This window comes from Trachurus japonicus, chromosome 15, assembly GCF_045865225.1.
Source record: "Trachurus japonicus isolate A0001 chromosome 15, Traja_1.0".
NCBI classification, from domain to species: Eukaryota; Metazoa; Chordata; class Actinopteri; order Carangiformes; family Carangidae; genus Trachurus; species Trachurus japonicus.
Genome location: NC_140921.1, coordinates 16,121,779 through 16,148,460, shown reverse-complemented (window position 1 = coordinate 16,148,460; position 26,682 = coordinate 16,121,779). Strand labels below are relative to the sequence as shown.

Below are 26,682 nucleotides of genomic sequence, written 5' to 3'. Positions count from 1 at the left end.
CCTATGGCCCTATATGGTTCCTCAGCGCTGCCACTATAAAGTCTCTTTCTCTCTATAACTCCCCAAAAATAAAATATGTTGACAGGTAGTGGCCACAGCTGTTTTTCACAGAGAGGATAGTGGCCTACTGCTGTGACACTGTGGAAGAGAGGAGCTGTCTGATACAGCGTGTCTCCAGCATCCCTGATAAGCCTTATCTGTTTACACGGCAGTCTCTACTCTCAGTCTCTGTCGGTAACCTGATTGAGTGAGTGTTAGAGCAGAGACAGATGCAGGGCCTTCAGAGCCTTTCGCTGCAACTGGAAGGAAGATCAGGGGTTACCCTGTAACAACATTCCCATGGTGCACCTCCCCCCAGCCCTCATCCTTGCCAGAAACTTCCCGACACACTACAGGGCAGTGCATACAGATAGAGAGGAGAGACAGAAAACCTTTCTAAAAGCAATGAAGGTCTTTTTTTTTTTTTTACAATAAGTAAAAGCACAGTCACTATTCAGTCACTAAAATCTATATTACTAAGACCTGCTATTAAACTTTAGAGTAAACAGATTAAAGCAGTACAAAAGTATGTAATTATAATTAAAGTATGTTGTATTCTCATGCTGACATTTCAGCAGCAAGTTCATGTTATATATTATTCTTTAACTATATAGTCAAGAGTCTTATCAGCTGCTACATTACATGTTCATATTCATATAAGTTGTCATACTACTAGCATACCATGAATGTTCTACATAGTGCTACTGCTAGCATCCTGCAAGCTGACCAGTGGGTGGTTATGGGTTCATTCATTCATCCTTAAATTTGATACCTCAACTTAAGCACAGCTGAGTATATTTTCTGCTGCCCTTAATAATGCCTTTCCTCAATCAAACCCTTTTCTCTGGCTCCATTATTTCAGCTACTTCAGCCTCTAGTTAATTCACAAACTCAGTCAACCAAACAGGCATGTAATCTTCTGCTTTCCCATCCATCTTCTACAGAGCACACACCCCCAAATACAGATTTAACAAAAATCTTTTTCAGTCAGTGGTTAACACAGTCCTAATTCCTGAGAGGGTTGTAGCTCCTGGGTAGCCTGCCAGAGAAGGACTTCAAAATACTTAAACATACAGAGCAAGAGAGGAGCTGTTACAAAATCAAAACCACAGAAGAGGCCCCTATAGTCTATATGTTGACATTTAGACAAACAGACTTTATGGGACTGTCTTTGTGGTTTGTTGTTGTAACTCTTTTTTCTTCTCTGTAAGATCCAAAGCCCTCTCCAAACATACTTGAGTTTGACGCACAACTGTGATGCAGTGAGGGTCCTGCTGGGGGAACAATACAGGCCTGCCTTCCTGACCTCTCTGTCTAGCAGATCCTACAGACATACAATGACTGCATTAATTACCAGACTCCATTCCAACCACTAGGGCTTTCCCCAATGGTGCCCATTCAGAGCCACAGTCTCTCCCTAAGGTGCCCATTCAAGCGCAACACAAAGCCAGCAGTGTCAGTCCCTGATCTCTTGACACCAAATCCAGTCCTGTGTGCCAGCCCTTGCAGCTTCACAGTGTCTCTGTCTGCTTGTCCGTCTTCTCTGTAAGTCTGTCTTATGTCTCATAAGAATAGCTATTGCTCATGTGTGTGTCAAGAATGTGTGTGGTTATGGGCAGCAATTAGTTTGGCCACATACCGATCAACCAGTAGAGATAAGCATTACATTTGGTTGCCAGTTCCATGCTGATGTATGACTCGTGCACTTGGTTTCATACATCGTCATTCTGAAGGCGTGTCACCCTCCGCCTTGCTCACTTCATTGAGTAACTGTAGAGAGAGACAGCTTATTGAAATTGCTAGGGTCAAGATAGTAATGTACATACCTTATGTAAAGTGTTTGGTTAAAATGCCAATTGTTAGGTGTTGGCAATCAGTGAGAGAGGGAAAAAGAAAAAACAAGCTCCAAAGGGCCGAGTAAACAGAATCCAAACTGCTGCATCTGCAATCACTAATATTTATTTTCTCAGTTAATTCAAGAATTATAATATTTAGTGATAATATTTGATAAAATGGTGAAAAGAGCCCATCACAATTTTATCCAACCACAGGTGCAAAACCAAAGATATACAATTTACGATGTTGTTAAGAAATGCAGCAAAAGTCACACATGAAAAACAGTTGCAAGAGTTAATCGATTGCCAAAATAATTGCCAATTAATGCTCTCATAATCATCAAATGATCAACTAATTGATTAATTGATAAATCATTGCATATCTAGTTGCATTAATCAAATAATCCCTATTATCTTCTTTGGGGTGGCAACATATCAACTGTATATTTCATAATGTATTCAACACATACTGTGAATTAGTTGGGACGGTCTGATGATATTTTATCACATATGGTTTATAGTATTAGTGATTGCATGAGAGGACATTACATTTAGTATGAGCTGACACAGCCCCCTGGCCCTGGTGTGCTAACAGGACATCATGCTGTAGTGACAATCTGACCCTTGACCCCCTGATCCCGCCCTCCTCTCTCACTGGAAAGTGAACCATCCTGTTCAAGTTCCTGAGGCCTCAGTGTATGGCAGCTGACCCTCATGACACTGTAGTTGTGCTTAGAACAGAAGCCAAAGTGTTGCTATTGTACAGTACAAGTAATTCCTGGTATTGTCATCATTATTCTTCAGCATGATCCTGATCAATTTTCTGATGTTTTGATATTCAGTAGATGCTTGGCTACAGAAGCACAAGATTTTTCAGTATATAGAGAAGTAAAATGTTATATTTTTAGGGGGGTTTATGCTGAGGTGATATAAAACATGAGCACACTAGACTCTAAAATGAGTGCTGACCTGTTTTTTCTCATGCTGCAAAGACAAGCTTACATAAAGCAATGTGACGAACAACTGCCCCAAACACTCTATTGTTTATTTTCTTTTATTAACCCCAGCCTGCGTTTTACAGTGCTGGCTCAGTGGCGTGGCAAGAAAAAAAGATTCATATTCAACTATTATATAAGAAATCTTCCAAATATGAGCTAATAGAAAATAAACATCCAACATATTTTAGATGAGTATGAGGGTCAAAAAAGGGTTAATCAGATAGGAGGTGCACAATCCATTTGAGTGGGGACAACTGATGGATTTAGTGTCAGCTTAGCCTCACCTAAAGCAAGCAAAATTATATGTTTTGACTTGGGCTAAGCTGACACTAAGTCAGTATATAGATGGGATGTAGTCTTCATACAGCTCTCTCCTGATGATGCATTTAGTGTTTTCACGATTGTTTCCTCATATTTCAACATTTAATACGGGGGCAGCTGTGAGTTCACCTGCCTAATGGTAAATGTGACAGTGCACCGCCTCCCAGAGACAGGGTTTTCAGTGTCACAGTTAACCAAAACAGGAAGTGGACCAATTGTTGTCTCAGCAAAAACTGAGAGGAAGAATGGGATTTCTGTACAGAACACAAACCAGCTGGCAGGAAACCGCACTTTTATCATTCTTTTAACTTTGATTTCCTTTCAGAGGAAGTACCCTCAGTCCCCTTTCGCTGGACTTGCTGTATCTCGGCTCTTGTGCCCTTCACAGGCCTGCAAACTATACCCTCTCTGTGTCTGACGCACACAAACTCAGCACTGCTCCGTGCCATCACAGTGACACATCTCAAACTGCCTCCCTGCCACAGCAAATAACTGCAGCCATGTCAGAAATGGCCTCGGGGCACAGAGATTGTGGGGGTAAAATGTTAAGCATTCTCTCATGACAAATGCTGAAGTGTGACCGTGGTGCTGAGAGATTGTTTATCGACAGGGTTAACAAACTGCGGGATGCACAGAGAGTCAGAGAGAGAGAGAGTGAAACAAAGACAAGATGACAGAAAACAGCTGGTGCAGGCAGAGGAGAATGTAAATACATGATTTCACTATAGATATCTTTCAGTGGAGGCGGGGGTTGGTTAAATAGAGATTAGAAAAGCTAAAGGACAGATGCTCATTCTCCTCCCAGGAACATTAGCCTCTAGGGGACAGCTAACATCTCCAACCACATTAAGGCCACGTAATCTGTTGCTGTTGAACAATCAGCATTATCAAAAGCGGGCTTGCGAGCTATTTTAGACCATTTAAAAGCATGTTTTCAATACAAGCGCTGACAAATGTTGTACCAGAGGCACAAGGCAGAGCTGTTATTAAACTGTAATTGAGATTATTTAGATTTTTTTCTGACTGGAAAATGTACATTGTACAGGAAGCTACAGGCTAAGTTATGAACCAGACTCTCTGCAAAGGAAGCAGAAGAAGTGTTGGTTTAAATCCCAGGACCAGCTGAGGCAAAAAAAAAAAAACATGAAGTAGGTGAAGTGAATAAGACAGCTTTTCCATCCTTTTACTACCACAGAATTACCCACAAGCAAGGCACATCAACTGTTTCTGATTAACTCTTACAGCTGAAACACCAACAGTGTAACACCATGGGAGCACTTTCTCTTCCAGATGTGGATGTGGTCGCCTGTACCCTCCTTTTGCAGATATCAACCTGAGACTTTTAAATGACTTAAAAAAAATCTGTGCAAAATTGGTAAAATACAAGAAAATACAAAAAAACATCTAACATCTAACATTAACAAATATAGTATTTTCTTTAGGCAATTTGTGCCCTGAAGCAGACCAGTCTTATTAAAGTGCTGTTCATTCTCAAAATAAATTGGTTATAAAAAAGGTAGAGAAAGTGCAGGCTGAAAAGGTGGAACTCGTTTAGAGACCTTGCCCCTATTCAATTAAGATTTAAATATTAGCGTTACACACAGCAGGAAATTGGGTGTGCGGGTGAGGGCTAAAATACTTGTTTTCCAATAGTGAAGGACACAGACTGTGCTGTGCAGCAGTGTAAGACTGGTGAATTATAAACTTGCTATGTGTATTTGACACATTATACCCTCCCTCCTCCCCTACCCCCATCCCCTAGTACAACAACAAACTGAAACATTAAAACAAAGTGGTTGCACAATTATCCCCACATGACTGCCAACCAATTCGGAAAAGGATCACTGCTCTGTTAGAGGTAAACACCAGGAGATTTTTAAAAACCAAATACATTTTGGCGAAACAACCACCACTGATGTTTGTTATGGTAGACAAAGTGGGCTGCAGTAATGACAAGTCATCAAGTTTATCACCACGACCAAAGGAAAAGCACGCATTTTGGTGAGTCACACATTACCCCAAGTGTGATTTGCCTCTGGTGTGAAGAGGCCCTCACTTCACAGCTCTCCGTGTTGACACTGTTATGGGAGATTATGGTGACCATTTGTCACAAAGGACAGACTGCTGCTGAAATTACCGCCGCATGAGGGGTAAGGTCCCATCATGGTAATTGGCATATGGTCACAGATACAGATCAGATACATGCTAGACGAGACTCGGTCATGGACACGTCACAGGGGCAGGGATGAGAGGAAATGTCAGCACTTGCACTCATTAAAGTGAGACAGGACATCCTTTTGAAATCAATCCTCATTAATTGAGCAGTGACTTAAATGTACAGTGACTCAAATGTTTCGGCATGCACACACACTCCTTCAAGTCTCATGTAGAGGAACTTGTGAACTCTGTACTATCTGCCAGTATTTCAAGTCAAATGAGATTAAAAAAAAAAAAAAAACTATATGAAAAAAGGGAATATAAAGTTTGAAATTGATGCTATATATATATACACACACATTCCACAGACACCATAACTATTTGAACAAAAGGCTCATTATCCTGGTGCGATAAAGAAGGCTCTGTATCTGGATCAATGGGCTCCATGTGTTTCTGATCAACACCTAAACTGGGATGCTCTTGGAGCTGCTTGTCGCTTCGGTCTGTCCTCTCTGTTCCCTTTTACAGATGGTTACAAACAGAACATTCCATGTTTAAGTGTAGGCTTATCTATAATAAATTAAATTTGTCTTACAAGAGCCCCCCAATCCCACCCCATGCCTCCCCTAAAAAAAACAGGGAAAAATCTATGTATCATCATTGTTTTTACAATCTATCTATGTGATCTCAGAAGTGAAAAAAATTCAGATGCAGCAGTATCATTTTGAAGTTTCTTTATTGCCACAGAGGCACTGGAAGCAAAACTGGTTAGATTATCTAAGTACTGGAGACATCCAGCCTGCCTCTGTCTTATGAAGCTCATCATTTAACATGCTATTTTATTTTAGATTTTTTAATTGGCTAAAAACAGGGTGGTGCTGGCAGGCAAATCTTTTTTATCCTTTTGGACAGAGCAAGTTGGTTATTTCCCTATGTCTGTAGTCTCTGTACTATGTTTAGTTAGCCGACTGGTATTATATTTAATGGACAGACAGACTACAGTATCTTCTCAACTAAATCCTGACAAGAAACTAGTTCATTTTCTAAAACTTCAGACTGTTGCTTAAAAAGCTTTGAAACATTGGGTTTTTTTTGTTTGTTTGTTTTTTTACTGTTTACTACTTTCTATGTTGAATTTAAATCAAAATGTGATGATAGTTGAATAGGTTTAACTATGATTTTCACAACTGTAGAGATAAAAATGTTACAATGCATCTAAAATTTGTAGCCACATTTTTGAGCTTCAACAGAAGGCAAAAGGTTGAAAGCAGTAGTAGTGATGGATGTTATGCCAGTTATTTTTGGCTTATTAGAATTTATAAAAGTAAGTATAAGTATTCTTCCAGTTTCAAAATATCTGAATTTCTCAGAAGAATACATATGAAATAGAAACAAACAAGAAACTATAATTCTAAAGGACCTAACCAGGGGAATGCATTACGTGCAGGAATGGGGTATAGTAACCCTGGAGTCCACTGTAAGTCAGACACACACATTAAACACACATAGCAGCAGCCACCCCCTCAAATCCACAAACCTGCATTCCGGCAAAGACATTTTCCATGAGTTAATCTTTCTACAGAGAGACAGAGCAAGAAGATGTCACTCAATGCATCGTTTTGATCACTGAAATCAGAGGTGGGGCCAACTGTTGAAAGGATTAGTCCACTGAACAGAACCAAATCATGAGTGCAAGTGGAAGATATCTTGGAAGGGGGCCAAAGCGTGGCAGTGAGGGGCATTCTGCTCATAACTGGGGGAGCGACCTCATTTTCCGAATAAAAGCCAGTTTACATAACACCTCTGTCCCCATGACAGAGAGCACTGGGCCAGGCCTGTGGCTTTCACTCAACTACCAAGAGTTCCCTGTAAAATAATTCTCTCAGCACAGCCGCAAGCCTCCTCTGTGTATTTCCAAAATTAACATTTTATAACAAAAAAGGTCTTAAATTTCAAGTAATGCATAAACACTTTGGTGACCTCAACTATTTAATTGCCCAACTTCTGCTCTCCCAGAACCAATGGAAAGGATAGAAAAACCATCAACTAGGTCAAGGATCCACCACTATCTTAAATCCTTCACCCGCATGTCTTTGGACAGCTGGGATAAAAAAAGAAATCTCACCATTCAAATTGACTTGACACTAATTCAAATTTAAAAATTTGATTTATCTAAAACCAATTGCACAATTTACACATCTAAACCTCGTTTAATACTTAATTCTAAGAAAGACTGACATTTTCAAACAGTGACAACATTACTAGTGCATGATGGATAGAGGGCAGGAAAAAATACTGGCAGGTGTACAGTAGCCTCCACTATTTCTTGATTTTCTTTTTGGAAACAAATCCCCCCCAAAAAACACATTTCTGTAATTCTGAAAGGGTCTATTTATAACTTGCTACATAGCCATCCTTAGCATTAGCAGCTGTTTACGGTCTTGCTAAGAGTTGCCTTGAGCCATTGTTGCATTTACAGGACAAAGGGTTATTATACATCCTCTGCAAAACACTGCTCTTTCAAGGCTGACTAGACGACGTTACAGTTACTCCTTTTTTTTTTTCTAATGACAACATGGGTTAGTTGGGGTGGGGTTAGCTGGTTAGTATGCTACCTTCAGTGGTAGAAAAGAAGACAAGAATGAAGTTAAAAACTGAACTTGCAACATAGCCTGTAGTCTGGTCATTTAAAAGCTGTTATGCTACAGTTGATCATGTAGAAATAGCTAAACTTACAAAAAGCTCCCTAATCTTTTGCTAGGCTATTTTCTGTTTTGCCAACCCAAGTTCATTTACTACAGTAATTCTTTTTTTTTTTTTTTAAAGGTAACAAGAGGTCAGGTTTATTTATTTATTTATTTTTTATATATATATGGTAAGTGATCTCCTAAACCAACTCTTTAGTAAACATTACTGAAGCAGGTGCTGATTATGCATGTGTTTGTGACTATTTTCCACTGTAGACTGTTCCACATATCTGATGTTGGAACATGTCATCCAGTTCAAAAGTGTATAAAAATATCTCGACTCACTGATAAAAGTCACAGTATAAAACAACACAATAAAACATATTTTAGTGAAGAAGAGGAAGACTGTGCATGTAATCAGAGTGTGATTCTCCATGCCTGGACCTGGATGACAAACTTAGCAGTGCTCTGTGAATCAGAAGCCTCTGTTTTCATTGGCAAGGAACCTCGGGACAGGACAAACTATTAGTAGGGGCACATTCATCCTCAAATACATTCCAGGGCAGGCAGAGACCAGAAACTCCATGGGCACACGATTGATCACTTCACTTTGTAAAACAGAGTCAGGATAATGTAAGACAGGAAAATATTGTTTGGAAAATGACACAAGTGTTGGCTAATAGATGAGCTGACTCCTTGTGCCATCAAAAACTCATGTTACTATTGCAAGATGTGTGTCACATCTGTTATTTGGGTCTTCAACTTTTTAAGTAAGGATGAGCTATATCCTTGGCCAGGCATGCAATGACAGGTGACAGGGCAATAGTGTAAGTGATGTAGCATAAATGGAAGGGTAATTTATGGAGTAAAAAAACCCAGGAGAGACCTAAATAACAGAGATGGTGTTGAACTGTGTAGGTGTGGAGGCCACTTGGAGACTTTGCTGCTTTCTGAGTTACTGTTGGCAGTTTAACGAAGAGCTGAAATACAAGCCAGAAGAGGGCTGAGTGTGATTTTGAGGTCCACCCCGTGAATGCTTACATATATAGCAAGATTGATGTTGCAGCTTCTACTGTCAATGGGGGGTTTGTTAAATACAGCATCATTTTATACTTTTCATTTTGGCTTAAATTATTGGTTAAAACACATACAACACCTAAAAATAATAATGTATAAATGTATACAACACATACAAGATAATAAACATACCAGATGATGTATTACTTAATAGACACCTTCTCCTGTGTCAGTTGATCAATGCTAACATCAACAACTACAGCATTACATAAGGGGAAAAGGAAGGCAAAAGTTACATGTTGCATGATATACTACGACTCAAAATTCCCGTTGGAATTGTCAGTAGATGATCTAATTCCCACACTTTGGAGTTTGGAGCTGTCCAGGAGATATTTCATCAGTACACAGGTCTTTTACAGACCTCCCGAGACCAGTCATCATATGTCATAAAGCAAGTCAAAGCATTTTAATCTCACATCTGCTCCTCATTACCATTCCATGCAAAAGAAACTCAGGGCTGGGGTTAGGCTGTTGCACCTCACTCAGGGAAAGCAAAGAGAAGCAAAGGAGAGACAGCGAGAGAAGGGAGATTATTAGGTACCATAAGTCCAACAAAAAAAAACAACAAAAAAAAACTTTGTGTAAAAATTCCACATTTCTGGAGGAAAGTGCCATTGTGCTCCTCTTATGAAATCAGATCACTTCCAGGCCTTAGTCCCAGCTGTGGGGTTATGGAGCTATATAATACCGCAATGACAGATCCACCACAGCAATTTCATAGTCCATTCCTTCTTGAACAACTCCACAAACTCCACAAAATAATACTTCATGAACACAACACTTAACTTTGCAGCACACAAGTTTTCCTCTCATTTACATGTAAATGTTGAGTGATTGCACACTTGCATCAGTAGCTACCAACCAGGTCCATATTCCCAAACACCACATTTCCACCCAGATCTCATTGAAAGTAAACAGGGATTATTTAAAAGCTAAAATTCTCCTGGTGCTCTCAAAGATGAGTTTAGATTGCAGGAGATGAAAACAGCTGGGGCTCCATTAGTCACACATTAGTGCGCTGCGACCTCCATGGTAGACCTCAAGGTGGATTTAACATGGTGCTGCACGAATAAAATTGCATCATCACAGACTGATCCGGTAGAAAACTGGAGGACATTGCAACTGTAACTACATGGATGGATACAATATGTTCAGCATGTCAGAAAAGATGGCTGCTGTAATGTTGATTCATGTTTTGTTTTTTTCTTCTTGGAAGCAAGATCACACAGTTAACATGATGACCCTAGACAGACAGTTTCACCTTTGACTCTTGGACTAGCCCAACAAGTTTATTTATCATGGTTAGATGGATAGATGGTTTCACACAGTGTAATGCTGCGGCAGTTAAGATGCACACAAGCACACACATACACACACTCACACACATGACTACAGAAGACAGAGGCCAGCCTGTTTAACAAGTAGGTCAGACCAGAGCCAAAGAGTGAGAGAGGGAGAGAAAGACAGGGAGGCATTGGCTGGAGCAAACACAACATTTAGTGCCATCATTGGCTTGTATGAAAGTCACATAGTTTTTGCAAAGCAAAATATGAGACTGGTAACTAAACAGTGAAATGAAGGTATTCCTACATGAGGGTCATTTTGTGATTTTAATTGCAATTTGTGTCATCTGAAGCTTAGATTATGTAATGCATGTGTGTTATAAGTCTCACCTGAGGGCAGTCTTTGATGTAGTGGCCCTTGTTGAAGCACAGGTGGCACAAGTAGTTGGGTGGGGGTCTTTTGTTGGGTTTTCTCGGCTCTGAAGAAAGGGAAAGGTCTGAGAAATGGTCCGTCAGGGAGTTGAGTCCATCCACAATGTTGTTCAGGGAGCCATAGGGTGACACATTCTTATATACGTTGTTGTTTAAGGCCTGTAAAATGGGAATAATACCAGATGTGGTCAAATTGAAATAATACCACACATGGTTATATTTCAACACATAATTCTGCAGGTTCTAATTCTTAAGTTTATCCAACATCATGTATCAATCATGAACTAAGTGACCTGCCCAGAGTGCACCTTGCCCTCTTCCTATGTCATTGGCTCCAGCACCCCTACTGTGACTTATAAGCAGTAGTGGATGGATGGATATACTGTATCAGTCAGAGTCTATGTTGATATATATTATTGTGGACAGCATCATCATATACAAGATGGTTTGGAGGTGTAATAATACTGAGATTAATCATCAATTTCCTTTTCATGCACTATGACCCATTTTCTGTTGTGCAAAAGAAATGAAGTACAAAAAAAAAACTCCGAAATCATTTCTCTCATTAAATTCAGAACATCTGGCGTGAGGCCCAGCGGCGCTCATGAGCTGGAAAAGTACTGAGCATGTCCACAGAGAAAGACGGGACTTTGAGAGGATGACTCATTGTAAACAAGATGGGAGGCATGTTCCCTCGTCAGCCTGTGGAACATCAGCAATGTCACCATGCGCTGTTGGCGGTAAACTAGCCATGGTCAGTGTTTGTAGTCTGATCGGAGCCACAGAACACAGTGTTGCATGCCACAGGCCCCAGTGAATTCATGCAAGATGCCCTCTGAATATTAATAACAGGGAAAGCATTGCCTGCAGTTTCCCCTCTCATTCACATCTTCCTCTGTTCAAATACAATCCAGAAACAACAGACAGGAATCGACTTTTGACGGCTGCTTATTTAATGTTGCTAACTAAACAAGTCAAACCAATCATCTGCCTTTAGATTTGATAAAACTGTGTGATGAAATCCACAGATAGTAGTCAGGCCTTTTCTTTTGGTCACAGGTTTGTGTCTGGGAAATAATGTTCCTGCTGATGTTTAATGTTGCACAGCACAGAAACCTTAGACTTGGCAACCTGGTCAGCACGGCAAGCCAGAGCTTTATCTGCAGGCTGTGAGATTGTCTTGCTAACCGGCTCCAGCTTCAAGACTCGTGTTCATTTATTACATGTAGTCACCGTAAATCAAGCATTACGGCTCTGTAGCTTCTCAAGTTTTCCATCTGCCATGTGTTTTAGCTCTGTGTATTACTGTGTTATATATTACGGCTCCTGGCCCGGAAATGTACATGTTTGTGTGTTAGCTAAACTTAAGTCTTAGTGCAGATTGTTGAATTATTTGAACAAATATAAAACAGGAAACTTTGCTCAGTTTATGCTCCTCGCATTTCTTCAGTTTTGGCCAGAGATCTCCTACTGTCAGGCCAGAGGAAACAGATTTCACACACATCTGCTAATGGTGGGGTGAGACTGTTTGTTTATTTTGTGTGCTGGGGAGTGAGTGAGGGAGTGAGCGAGTGACAGACTGACCAACTCAGCAGGAGGCTGTGTGGCAATGGATATGTATGTATGTGTTGGCCAACACAATGAGGACTAAACTGGTATCATTACCAGTCACTTGTGTGTCCAAGTTAGGGGAGGGGGGGTAACTGCAGCGGAGCAGTGACTGTTTTCACAGGTCTGGGGATGAGGTGTCACACTGCAGGGAGCAATCAACGCACTGATATGTTTAAACCAGAGTTGTGGTGTCTGGTGGAAACTTTAAAAGGTGACTGAGAATGCGTTCCACAGGAAACTGCCGTAGGGTTAGATTAATCCACATCGGTTATAAATATTTAAAAGTCACATTGAAGTATTTGTCTCTGTAACCTAGAACTATAACGAGGGAGAAAAGTAACAAACATGTAAACGAAGCAGCTGTCAGCAGATGTGACTGTGGTAATTGCGCTCCGATCAACAGCAAATTAATTGATTTATCACTGTTGCACTGAGGCTTGACTGTTGTGTGATTCTTTTCTGCAAAAACAACCACATTTTTGCATTACTCATCTCACCATCAAATCCCTGCAGTGGTTTATTTTACTTGGCTAACCCGGTATAATAAGTTGCAAAATGCGCCCCCCTCCCACCCCTTAAACTGTTTCCAGACTGTATGTGTGTTCCTTCACTTTGAAACACTTCAGACTCATGTGGATTGAATGACATTACACAATTGCATGTAATGTATAATGTGAACACCCAGTTTTCAGAGAACTGTTTCATGTTAAATGACTTCAAAATGCCTCTATGGTTACCATCATAATGGCCACTGGCACTATACAGTGAGCACACCATCCATCCACTAGTAGTGTTTTTTAGCACTAGAGGGGACATAGATCTAAAGGGCTCATCTGTAGCGTAATAAACACACTGGGAACCTTGCTGTATACTCTTTACACTACCATCTTACCCACAGTGTGTGATTATTTTTCTGTGTGCACCACATGTATATCCAAGTGAGTGGGTGCGGTTGTGGGGTGCATTTTGCACAGTATGGTTCTGCAGTATCAGGTTTGTACCCCCGCATACATTATCAGCATGTTTGTCCCTAAAATTACACTGAGCTACAAAAATAGACTATATGTAAACAAGGATTGACTTTGTTTGCACAACCTGGTCTATTTGAAGGCGTCAGAGACAGCAGACCTCAGCAAGAGGCTGCAGTGGCCCACTCTCTCCAGGCAGAGGCGTGCAGGGGAATCTCTTTCCGTCTGTCCACTTTTACCTCTCTGATCATAGGCATACTGTACAGTATGATCATAACATATTTTTGCACTGCAGCTTCACCCTTAATTAGAACCCTAATTTACTGGTATGTCATAAACAGACTAATGTCCCCTAGATCATTGGATAACATTATAGGGAAAGGAAACTGAATTGTCTATTTTTAGAAAAGCATGTTGTGATATTTAACTATTTAACTTTGTAGAGCCACTAACTTGTTTGATTAAGCCTTTATAAGTTTACCCAAATGATATTTCAATTTTTTCAACTCTTCAATATTCCCACACCTGGAGTGCATCTGATATGATAAATAAGTTATAACAGTGTGACACAAAAAACTTACTAACTCCTGTGGAATAATTATATTCTTGCAGTGTTTCTGTGGGTTCAAGTGATATTTAGAAAAGACTAAATCCCTCTTGTGTTGTATAAAGTATGATACTTAACCTATTAAATGCTGTGATAGGCCTTTATTGTTCAGAAAGAGTTTTACCAACTGTATTCTAATAGTCAAAACTCTAAAATGCTGTTTTAACAAGACTATTTAAAAGTATTTTCCATATTAGAGATGTCATGGCGGTTATGTATATCCTACCAGAATAGCCCATGCTGTACATGCTAAAACATTTGCTGTTCAAGACAGTCAACAAATCAACCCAGCCTGTTTCTCATTAGGCTATGGTAACTTCAACCATATAATGTCACAAAGTGAAACATCCCAGACATGTGTGAGTGTGTGTGGCATGTTTTATCTTTCACCTCATTTCGCTGCAGCTGAAAAAAGTTGTTGAGATAGTTGGAGTTCAGGGAAGAGCTCAAGTCCGCCGCTCCGGGAGTCTTGCTGAAGCTGAGATCCGGGTGGGAAGAGTTAGGTTCTGGTCTGAACGCGTCAAAAGCGCTAGTCTGGTGGGGGTCTTGTAAGGAGAGATAGACCCAGTTGAGAAGTTGCGCGGGCTGGTACACGGAGGCACTCGTGTCTATGGCAGACAACAAGCTCATCTTTCAAATTAAATGGCTAAACTGGATTTTCCACCGCTGATTCTTGGACTGGTCTCAACTCTTTAGCCGTCTTGCTTTTCTGTTCCCGTAGCCCGGCAGATGGCAAGAGCTCCTTCTCTCTTCCCGTAAAGAGCCCTGTCCTCCTCACGCCGGGAGCCTCGTCCCTGATAGATGTTTCTCAAAAGTCATTGCGCTGACATGTCAGTATAAAAACTTTTCCCCTGCTCCCCATGGTCCGCTATCTGCCTTTATTGCAGCGGCCCCTAAGAGGCTCTTTGAATATGTAATGAGGACGAGTCTGCGTCACCGAGGACGCGGGCCAATCAGGTTCCCGGTTTGCATGAATATTCATTCTTAGCCAACTGGATGAGACAAATGGTTCAACTCAATATCTCAGCTTTACCACAATAAATATTGTAGAGGCTACCACATTACTTGTTAAATTAAACCGATTCATCAGGCTACTACCTCTGAGCGTTAGGATGATATAGGCTACGACCTCCTAGCCTTTATCATTAATAGGCCTAATATATTATTTTGTCTGTTTTGAAAAGTGTGTTTATAGTAGTAGACTATAGAGAAGGGGGTGGGGTGTTGGTGTTAGATGGGTGTTTTGTTTATTTAGCTACAGAGGTGAGTAGTTGCACTTAACTGACAAATGCTCGAGTTTCCCAATGACTACCGGTAGGCTATTTGAATCCTAAACATTATCAATAATGTAAGGTCGTCTGAAAGATGTCTCTCTCAAAAATCTGAATAGTGATTTAAAGTAGCCTAATTATCATCAGAAAACACAAATTAATTGAATAAATCAACCACTACAAATCAGTGTCCAGGCCTCAAACCTGACCTGGAGGTAGCAATACATCCATGGGTAGCAAGGAGAAAGCTTTTAAATGGCTCCCTCTAGTGATAAATGCCCCTCACACACACACACACACACACACACACACACACACACACACACACACACACACACACACACACACACACACACACACACACACACACACACACACACAGGATAGTTGCGACATTCTTGACATAATCGATGTGTGTAACCCACTTCTCGTAAAAGTGGGATCTGTGACGTGGTGAAAAACACCACCCCTGCTATCATCACAGTACAGACATCAATCACAATTTGGAGAACTTTTTATTTTATTTAAATGTTCTTTAAGCCTTTCTTACTTTGTTATATTTTAATCACTTTGTCACTGAAAATGTAAAAATAGTTATAAATGTTGAATAGTCACATCAATCGCAATTTGGACTACTTTTCATTTTATTTTAATTTTCTTTAGGCTTGTCTATAGTCACTTTGATTGCCACTGAAATATAGCTTTAAAATGTAAACGTAATAATAATAGCTAGTTAGATAGGCTATCCTAGTATAATAGACTGATTCCGGTAAATGTGGCTGTGTGTCTTGTTGCTAATTATAGGCCTAAAGTTTGGGGAGCTTTAGATTTAGGGGGCCAAATAGACAAGTCAGCAGGCCTAGGTATTTGTTGTGGGCGTGTCAGCTGTCAAATCAATAACAGACCTTTTGTGAGACCCCGTAGTCGGTAGCTGTCACATTTTCCACCCTGTCATCAATGCCCGCGTGTATTGATACGGTGTTTGTCTATCTGTTGTGAAAAGGCACGAGTGTGTGACACATCGCTGACGGACAGGGCTCATAAGAAGAATGGGTGGGTTCCTTAAATGGAAACTATGAGTCCCACCCACACGACTTAAATACAGTCAGTGCTGCAGAGACGGCTCCAGGAAACACGGGAAGAAAAACTACAAGCTGACAAAAGTAAGTAGCCTACTAAATATGAAGCAACTACTCGAACGGCGCGAGTTAGAATAATGACTGGTTATATTTAAGTTATATTTTCAGAGGGGAAAACTGTTTTTGGTGTTGTTTTTGTTTTGTTTTTTTGTCATAATGTCTGTGTACGCTGGTCGACGCTGTCGCTAGCTTCCTGCTGCTGCTGCTGTTTCTCTTTGCATTGAGCTAATCCATTTAAAGGCTGAAACAAAGGTCGTAGTGTTCGTTTGCTGCAACATTTTTGACCGTGTATATGTGTGTGGTTGGATAGTGAATAAGAGAGTTATGGCATTATAAACCGAGGGTTTAGTTGACAAGATTAAAATCGATCGACATTATGTAAGTTAGCTAACTTCCTCGGCGGGTGGGTAAATTAGCTCATTTTTTCCAATAACAGATTTGGTACAGGCCTGTAAGGGCGTTTGATAGGTCCATGTTCAAAACCAATCAAGTGTTCGTGCTGCTTTCTACTAAATGTTTGTTTATGTACAGTGTCTAGTAAAGTCAGTTAGCATGATGTCCAACTATCTGCTAACACCCCACTGATCCAGTTAAATTCAATAGTAACGTTAATGTTAACTGTAAGGCCAAACCTACTAATTTGTAAAGTGAAACTCATTGATCTAAGGTATCATTAGCTAATAGAAACTGTAACAGTTTTATAACACAATGTTGTAAACTACCTTAGTCAATGGTGCTTTTCTTTTCTTTTGACCCTGAAATGATAACCATCTTTAATAGCACCACATCCCCCTGAGTAAATATGGTGTTGGTTTGTAGCCTAGCTTTGTGGTGTGGTTTGATCAGAACACAGTGTTTTCACACTTTGAAGTGTTAAAGCAGGCCTACGTGATGCATTTGCACCTGAGCAGCAGTTGAACATGTTAGAGAGACATGTTTTAACATGAATAATCTAAACCAAAAGCAGACAATTCACATTTTGTCTTAACCTTATGTAACCTATTTATATATTCAGTGGCGTCAGCCTTTTGAAGTAATCACCATCAGTGCAACTGAGATGGACAGCAGCAGCAGCATATAGGGAAGAGCAGCATGAGCATGAGCAGTAGCCTATTTCTCAATTTACTCTTGAGTCATTATGGCTGCAATGACCATGTTTTCAAAACAGTGAAAGTAGCCTATTATTTCTTAAATAGCTGTTTTCACATATTAACCTCATGGTTTGACCTCTAGGCTATATTTCTGAGGGTAGCTTCCTTGTCCAGTGCGCTCATTCAAACATAGCAACGCCCTTTTTTTTCTCCTCTGTGGCCATAAAATGCAAAGCAGAGAAGACTGTTCCATTTAAGGTCTCTGAAGTCAGTTTTACCATGGAACAAATAGGCCTTGCTTTTCATACTAAGCTAAACCAAAATGAAAGTTTCCTCGCCACGCCACTACTCAGCTGAAAATGTCTGTGATCCAAAATTCCCAGAATAAAGAGTTTGACCTATCATTAGATCGCAGTGACAGTGACTGCCCCATTCAGAAACACAGTCTGTGCTAAAAAGATCGCCAACTCTCTACAAATCAGGGGAAACCTTTATACTAGGGGAGCAAGTTTTAAAGGCCTGTTGCTGTTTTCCTTTAGGGGTATTATAAAGTCACAACACATTATGTCAAGATCCTAGCTATTAGCATATAAACAATGAAGTGTTCTGTGTTTTTGATTCTTTTAATTCCACTGGCTTCCCAAAATCTATTTATTATATAATAATATTAAATATTTAACATTTGACTAACAGTTTTGTTTAATGTTTACAGCCATGAGCTACCCTGGATACCCCCCTCAGGCAGGTGGATACCCACCACAGCCCGGTGCTTACCCTCCTCAGCCTGGTGCTTATCCACCTCAGCCTGGAGCTTACCCTCCCCAGGCTGGAGGCTACCCACCACAGCCAAGTGGCTATCCTCCACAGGCTGGTGGCTATCCTCCACAGGCTGGTGGCTATCCTCCACAGGCTGGTGGCTATCCTCCACAGGCTGGCGGCTATCCACCACAGGCTGGCGGTTATCCACCACAGGCTGGAGGTTACCCTCAGGCTCCACCACCAGGTAAGCAAGCATGAAACAATACAAAACGGTACAGATGCAGCTCTAATGTCTGCATGGGAAGTGTCAAGACACTGCCAGCAAACATTTCCCTAGCATACAGACAGGAAGGAAATGACCCGGGTCTTTCTCGAGTAATGAAATGGTCTTGTTTGTTACATCTCAGCAAGAGAGTGAATGGGCATATTTTCTAATATTTCTTAACTAGGCCAAAGCTGTGTGGAGTGAACTGTGACCACAAAGCCACAGAAACACTACAAAACAAATTTTTGAGAAATAAACTCATGTACAGTTACCTTACCAAGTTGTTAAGTTGAGCTCTTTAGGTAATGTCATCGTACATTAAAATCAAACTGCTGTATACTGAATGTTATGGTGAAAATATTATGATGCCCGTCACAGAAAGATTGAGTCTGTTCGGTCGTGTTTTGTAGCCAACGAGAATCATGAGACTTATAGTCAAGAGAGGAATTTTTTCCCCCTCAAAAACAAACAAATGTCTGCTGTTGCTAAGAGAAGCACGTCCCACAGTGCAGCCTTCACATAGTACTCCCACTGTCTGTCAAGCACTCTTTTCACCTGCCTGTTAACCAGTTGGAAAGGCAGAGAAAGGAAGTTCCAGTGAGTGTGGTCCTCCCTGTCTCACTCTGATCTTAATCTAATTTCTGGCATTTAGTAGCTCAACTTTCTCAGACAGTTTTGTCTTCTTATCTTCTCCAGGCAGCTGGGGTGGTGGTCCAACCGGTGGTTATCCCTCCATTGGACTTGACAGTATGTCTAACCCTGGATACAATGCTGGCATGGTAAGTATATCTGAAAATAAACCCCCTTCACTTGCACCTGTAAAATTCTTAATTAATATATGTTTAATGAAACATCATCAGATTATTGCGTTGAACATCCCAGTTAGATTGAATTACTCAGCCTTTAATGGAATATCACATCCTTTCATTTTACGGTAAGACTTTTCCAAAGTCCGCATCCTAAAATCCTTAGCACTTCCACCGTTTTCTTTGTCAGCTTCTCTTTCAAAATCTTTTGCATGAGAAAACCCGTCGTATGCCTCATTCTTATCAATCCCTTTGAAAATCTATCAGTCAACTTTTTTCACCTTTTTTGTTTGCTGACTCATAGTCCTGTCTGTGCTGTATTTGTGTTATCGCATATTTGTATTTCCATTCTATAATAAAACGCGGCCACACTTTATTTGGATACTTGTACATCATGTAAATGGTAGAGCTTCAAGACATGAGGGACATTAACTTCAGTCTCACCACTGAAGTTAGATGAGGATAGGGGACATTCCCTTGAAAGTATCTCAAAACATTGTCACAGATATTGGTTATTTCAAATAAAATTCATTAAAATCTTTCAAGGTGAATTCATATAAAATGAGTCTAGTCCAAAAAAGGTGTGACCAGCTATCTATGCTTTGAAAACATTTCAAGGATGTGTGGACATATTATGGAATTCCAATCTTTCCAAATCACAGGCCCAAGCCCCTGTGGGCTACCCATACCCCCCCCAGCCTGGTGGGTATGGTGCCCCCTCCCCTAACACACAGTCATATGGCCTGTACCCACAGCCAGGAGGGCCTATGCAGCAACCCCAAGGCCCAGGGATGGGCTACCCCGGTCAGCCTGGACAGCCTATGCCAGGGTACCCTCGTGCACCATCACCTAACCCTGGATATGGAGGAGCACCAGCACCAATGCCAGGATATCCAAAGGTCCCATCACCAAATCCGTCCATGCCAGCCTATGGTGGAGGAGCCATGCCAATAGCTCCACCTGTCAATGTAAGAGACACTGAAAATGTTTTTTCGACGCCCATTCTCATTGTGTGTCTCTGTTGTGATGTGCTGCACACAACATTAACAATGTAATGTTGAAAACACAGTCAACTCTTTGTCGGAAAAACACTGTCACATTGCAGAAATTTTTGTTTTGTTGTGTCAGAGAGGATTCAGAGGATCAATCAAGGACTTTCCTGGAGCCGACCCACTCAAAGATGTGGAGGTCCTGAGGAAGGCCATGAAGGGCTTTGGTGAGTATTATGGGCAAAGGTCTTAATCATGGTTTTCTGCTTGTTATTTTTGAATTTTAATCTCTTTTGTTTCAGCTGTAAGGTCTTCCAGATGTGCTGGATGTTTCCCATTTGTGAAGTCATGTTCTAGCTGTGTATTCTTTTTTTGCCATCCCTCTTAATTAGTTAGTTAGCGGTTGTAAGGTCTTGTTTAGCCACAAAAGGTTTAGTTGTTTCATCAGTTTACAAATCATTTTTTAGAATCAAAACACCAGATCAACCTTTTTATTCAATTCAGAATTCTTTAGTCAGTCTTGATTTTGGTATTTCAAAGGCGTTTGTCATTTTTATGTATAAAAGTTTTGAGTATCAATAAAATGTTGAAGACATTAAGACTTATTTTTTTAATTTCTGATTTGACTCTGTGGGCTTGTCTCTGCAGGAACTGATGAGCAAGCCATTATTGAGCTGCTGGGGAGTCGCTCCAACAAGCAGCGTGTGCCTATGCCCCGGTCTTACAAAACGGCCTACGGAAAGGTAACGGACTAGTCCTGTTTATTGTTCTGTTTATCTATCTGTATGTACTGGTAGTATGATAACATAAGGTACACACATCTATTTTTTTACAGTTTATTTGCACACCAAATGGCTCAGTGTGCATTACCTAGCGGTGCTTAATAGGGGCGAGCACACAACAGGTGCTAGCGCTCTCAGTAAAATGGAGAGGGGATTGAATGTCCTCAAAGCTCATTATAGTTATGCCACAGAGCTTCTCGCAGTGAGTGTTTCACTGCAGCAGTTAATGATGGTTTTGAGTTATTCCAAGCATGTTTCCATTTTTAGGATCTGATTAAGGATCTGCATTCGGAACTGTCTGGAGACTTCAGGAAGCTGGTCATGGCCATGTTGAAGAGCCCAGCTGAGTTTGATGCCTATGAGCTCAACAGTGCCATCAAGGTAAACACTCAGAAAATGTTGTAAAATAAATGCATGGACAATAGTATTTAGAATTTGCATTAATTGTAGAGTTGAAAAAAGATCCATTCAACAAAAATGAGCACGAAGAACTTTGACTGCTCCAAGGCCAGCGGATGAGGTAGTCAGATTATCATTGTTCTGCCTTCCTTACAGGGAGCCGGAACCGATGAAGCTTGTCTGATCGAGATCCTGTCTTCTCGCTCCAATGCTGAAATCAAAGAGATAAACCGCATTTACAAACAAGGTGAGACGCCTTGGGGTGGTACATGCACTGCTTTTCTCTGCTGCTCTCTAAATCTTTATCTGGCAGCATCACCACACTGTTTTGAATGAGTTTTTATTACATTAGTGGATAAGCTCAGCGTGTCTAGATCTGGGTATCTCTGTAAAATTTCTAAATACAGATGCTATGGTGAGGAATTTGTCGGACATAAACTCAGTTATTTAACACCAGCCCTCGTAGTCAATAATAAGACATTGATATCAGGGACTGCAAATACAGTATAAGTTTTCCTGGGTTTTATGGTTATTTAAATTAATTGTTCAACAATCTTTATGCCTCTATGTCAGCAACAGCCAGAGGCACATTGATTTGGGGTATTTTTTCTAGTTTACTAAGTTTTGTACAAGTCTGCAGTATGCTTGTTTCCCTTGCCAAGAAGTTGGGTCTTGATCACCATACCTACAGTATATGTCAGAAAAACCTATAGTTTATCCATCATAATTTCTTTCGATACTATTGGTTTCTGTAACCTTACATTTTTATTTAACTAGGATTGTCATTCCTTTTTTCCATTTCAGAATACAAGAAGTCACTTGAGAATGCCATTAGTGGGGATACCTCAGGGCACTTCCGCAGGCTCCTGATCTCTCTCGCCCAGGTACAGATATTATATAAATGGATTATCTGTGTGCCTGATGTCTTAGCAACTACCTTCAGATTTAATTAGGAATGTTTTTCTCTGTACTTTGTAGGGCAATCGTGATGAACGAGAACAGGTTGACATCTCTCTGGCTAAACAAGATGCTCAGGTAAAGTCAGCATCATTTTCACAAATAATAAATGTTTATTATAATTTATAATAAATGTATTTATCTGCAACTTTGTAGTTCGTAAATTAATAACTGTATGAAACGCGTTACATTGTGCATATTGCTGTTCTTGTAATAGGCCCTGTATGCTGCGGGAGAAAACAAGCTGGGAACAGATGAGTCCAAATTCAATGCCATTCTGTGTGCCAGGAGCAAATCCCATCTCAGAGCAGGTATTTGTCATAGACAAAAAGACAAAGTTAAACATTTTAGTCAAAATAATCCAGGCAATGTTTGTGGTTTGCGAGCTGTGTTACCTATTTTTGTGTGTGCATGTTTGTGTGTAGTGTTTCAGGAGTACCAGAAGATGTGTGGCAGAGACATTGAGAAGAGCATTGTCAGGGAGATGTCTGGAGACCTTGAGAGTGGCATGGTTGCAGTGGGTAAGAAGTTGAACACACATACACCTATTCAGGCCTTAGAGGAGCCACACCCATCTATTGTGTGAAGTCTTAGAATGTTTTCCATATGAATAGTTCATGACAAGAGAGGCTCTTCTTCAGTACAGTACACGTTTGACGTAACATCTAACCATTAAATGTTTTCCATGCCAATTGTATTCCACCCTTTATTACGGCTAATGCAGTACACAATTGAAAATGTACTGGGGAAGTGTTCCAGTTGAATGCTTAATGTTTTTGTTTTTGTTTTTGTTTTTTTGCCAACACTTCTCAGGTTTATGGTACAGTAACCTGTTTTTTAGATGTGTTTTTATTTGAATCCTTCCGTCATTTTGCACATTCGGTTTATACATCTTTAATTGTGAGGTGTTGTGTGCTGCAGTGCTGGATGCTTGCATTGGTTTCAACACTGTTTAATTTAAATCTCCTAGACAATGTCTTTGTGTCTGATTTCACATTGTGTTACTCATTCATTTTTCAAAATATAACTCACTTTAAAGCTGCAGTAATCAACATTTGGCCAGTGGGGCACAGAGTATCTCAAAAACATCCGACCCCTGATTTATTATCACCTTTATAAACATGTTGAAACTAATAAATAAGCTATGGTGTGTATATCTAGCAGACACTTAGTAACATAATCAGATCATAAGATTCAAATTTCTTGCTATATGATGAATTTAAGCCCTATATGTATTCTCCTTTTTTAGCTCTGCTAACCACTTTCCGAGGAGAGAAATATGTTAAACTACAACTCTCTCCATAGACTAGCTGAGTTCTACGTGCATTTGATGATAAATTATTACTTTCGAGGAGTTTTTCATAATGAGGGATCCCCACTCATTATCTTTTTAAATGTAAAAATATTGATTAGTGCAACTTTAAGTCTGCTTGTTGTCCTTTTGTTACTTTCTCATTACATACATCTTGATGTATGCAAACCGCAAAGCTTGATTTTTTGACATAGTTCACTTTAGATAGCACACCCCCATTTTGTTGTTCTAAATATTGCAGATCTCTCTCATTCTCAAGAGTAAGAAATAAAGTATGAATTAATGAGTATGTGGTGCTTCTGCTGCAATATTAAGTATTTTCTCTGTTTCAGTGAAGTGTATTAAGAACACACCTGGATACTTTGCTGAGAGGCTTAACAAGGCCATGAGGGTGAGACTTGACGTTTTGTTTGGACAGTCCATTTCTAGACTTCTCTTACATGAGTGCAGAATAATATTTGATTTATATCACCCTCATTTTATATGTTGTTTGTGTGTTCAGGGAGCTGGGACTAAGGACAGAACCCTGATCCGCATCATGGTTACCCGTTCTGAGGTGGACATGCTCGATATCCGCCAGGAGTATGTTAGAAACTACGGCAAATCGCTGTACACAGATATCTCTGTAAGTATCAGCATTATCATCATCATCATCATCTGCTACATTTAATACTTAAAGGATAATTAACGTTTTTTTACAATCTGGACCTTATTTCTAGCATAAAATACGATCATTTACTCACCCAGATAACTTTGGTGTCATTACAAGTCGTTCCGACGAAATAAGATCCACCCGAGAGCCGCGTATATCCGTATAATGCGAGTACACGGGGCACGCAATGCAGCCTCTAAATAACACATCATCCGCCGCGAAACTAGTTCATTTCACCAATATTTTGTTATGATACACTAGTGCTATTCCCCTCCGAGCCCGTGGTGGCATGTTATCAACATCTGTGGTCTGCAGGTTGACCTACTGACCTCTGACCTGGTTGATGTCATCTCCGACTGCTGCCCGGCTCATTCAGATAATAATCATTCCACTTCGGCATCCAGGTCCATTTTTAGCGCAACTAGCCAGAACTTTAGTAAGTCCAGGTTGCGGAGAGGAAGCCTGTGGAAGCTGAACTGAAAGTCGGAAACACGCAGAAACAAACCATAGCATTAGCGGTAGCAACAAGCCGCGCCGCACCACAGTCGGAGATGACATCATCCAGGTCGGAGGTTAGTAGGTCAACCTACAGACCACGGATGTTGATAACATGCCACCACGGGCTCGGAGGGGAACAGCACTAGCGTATCATGACAAAATATTGGTGAAATGAACGAGTTTCGCGGCGGATGATGTGTTATTTAGAGGCTGCATTGCGTGCCCCGTGTTCTCGCATTATACGGATATACGCGGCTCTCGGCTGGATCTAATTTCGTCGGAACGACTTGTAATGACACCAAAGTTATCTGGGTGAGTAAATGATCGTATTTTATGCTAGAAATAAGGTTCAGATTGTAAAAAACGCTAATTATCCTGTAATTTGAAAATGATAAATCCAGTGTCTGAAATAATTGTTGATTAATTTGTTGTATTAACAGGGAGACACATCAGGAGACTACAAGAAACTCCTACTGAAGCTCTGTGGAGGCAGTGACTGAACTGAAAACGGTGTCTACCACAGTATAAAGATATTCCAAAAATATCACTTTTTCACACTAGCTATGCGCACTATATACAAACAGCCAGCCAGCCTGCATGCCAAGCCAATGCCTTCAATGCAATGTTTACTAAGTTGTATATGAACCTCATACATATTGCTGGGCAGTTTCTTTTCTATATGTAGTATGCACAAAAAAAAGTTTTATATTTTTACACTTGGGATAACTTTGATCATTTAAGTTGAAAATGGATGGCCATACAATAGATTTGTCTGAGATTACATTTGAATTTTAAGAGCTATATATTTTTAAGATATTTTATTTCAATTGTGAGATAAGATCAGATATATAATGTTATCTGGAATGTTTATCGACTTGTCTTTTATTTTTCAGCAATGCTGAATAAAATATGAGACATGGGATATGTAAAAGTATCAAAGTACCAAAGTCAATGTTTGCAGCTGTATTATATCTATGCTGTATTTTGTCTACACATACAAATCCCTTTACATCATAGTTGTGTCATATACCTGTCATTGTAGCAAATTGCATTTCCTCAATTGTTGTTGAAATCTCAGAAACTAAACATTGAAATAAATGTGGTTCATCATGTGCAAAATACAAAGTCCCTCTGATGTCTGCCTCACAGGTATGCATGGTCCAGCATTTGGTGATAGCCTCAATATGCCAGTAGAGGGCAATGAAGTCTTAACGTCAACCCCATCAGCTTCACCACAAGTGTGGATTCCAACCAGCAGAGGGGATGTGGATCATTGTTTGATGGCATAAGATTAATACACATAGTCACATAAATGTGTACACACTACATAGTTCTCCTCACTGAATATGTTCCAAGTCTCACAATCTGTACCAAAACCAATGGGTGATTCTTTAATACACAGCGTTATTCTCAGTCAATGTGGCGGATACTTAATCTCTCTTTGCTTGAGTGGTGTATAAGGGCAGCATGTGTGGTTGCATGTGAAGCTCTCCACGCCTTATTAAGCCCTGTTGGCTTCACTTTAAATACTGTTGAACACACTTGACTGTAGAGATGTGGCTCTCTGCTCGGCTGGCTACAGTTGTGTGTGTGTATGTGTGAGTGCGAGAGAGTTAACTGCACTAGGATCAATAACTCTGTGGAGTGAGGAGGAGGGAGCATGTGGAATTGATAGCATCCATAAAACTGCCTCGGCCACATTAACCAAGTCTAGCATGTCTGCAGTGTTGTCGGAGGCCTCGGGGAC

At 40.4% G+C, this 26,682-nt stretch overlaps 2 protein-coding genes across 5 annotated transcripts in view; one reads left to right on the top strand and one right to left on the bottom strand.

Moving 5' to 3' along the window:
* zcchc24 (zinc finger, CCHC domain containing 24) overlaps positions 1-14,868 on the bottom strand; it is a 34,824-nt gene extending 19,956 nt beyond the window's left edge. Inside the window, exons 1-2 of the mRNA XM_085799954.1 lie at positions 14,406-14,868; positions 10,788-10,988 (exon numbers count right to left, since the gene is read on the bottom strand). Of these exons, the coding sequence (XP_085656080.1) occupies positions 10,788-10,988; positions 14,406-14,645 (441 nt within the window). The 5' untranslated portion in view covers positions 14,646-14,868. The remainder of the gene's footprint in view (positions 1-10,787; positions 10,989-14,405) is intronic.
* Positions 14,869-16,213: 1,345 nt separating this feature from the next.
* anxa11a (annexin A11a) lies at positions 16,214-26,046 on the top strand. Of its 4 annotated transcripts, none has more exons than XM_085799953.1 (15): positions 16,214-16,449; positions 18,229-18,519; positions 19,237-19,319; positions 20,102-20,314; positions 20,475-20,562; positions 20,984-21,078; positions 21,385-21,498; positions 21,673-21,763; positions 22,321-22,400; positions 22,495-22,551; positions 22,691-22,784; positions 22,899-22,994; positions 24,118-24,176; positions 24,288-24,410; positions 25,376-26,046. In XM_085799953.1, exons 2-15 carry the CDS (start codon positions 18,231-18,233, stop codon positions 25,433-25,435), a joined length of 1,542 nt encoding a protein of 513 aa, XP_085656079.1. In that variant the 5' UTR covers positions 16,214-16,449; positions 18,229-18,230; the 3' UTR covers positions 25,436-26,046. The 4 variants fall into 4 exon arrangements, with proteins under 4 accessions (XP_085656079.1, XP_085656077.1, XP_085656078.1 ...); XM_085799951.1 differs by having other exon boundaries at positions 20,009-20,314; XM_085799952.1 differs by lacking the exon at positions 16,214-16,449 and having other exon boundaries at positions 18,210-18,519.
* Positions 26,047-26,682: the final 636 nt, after the last annotated feature.

Bases quoted from the DNA above. Each gene is read 5' to 3' on its own strand.
- anxa11a (XM_085799950.1), top strand. From the start codon at position 18,219: ATGTTTACAGCCATGAGCTACCCTGGATACCCCCCTCAGGCAGGTGGA. The intron at 22,785-22,898 runs GTATTTGTCATA...GTTTGTGTGTAG, and splicing joins CAAATCCCATCTCAGAGCAG to TGTTTCAGGAGTACCAGAAG. The intron at 24,177-24,287 runs GTGAGACTTGAC...TTGTGTGTTCAG, and splicing joins GGCTTAACAAGGCCATGAGG to GGAGCTGGGACTAAGGACAG.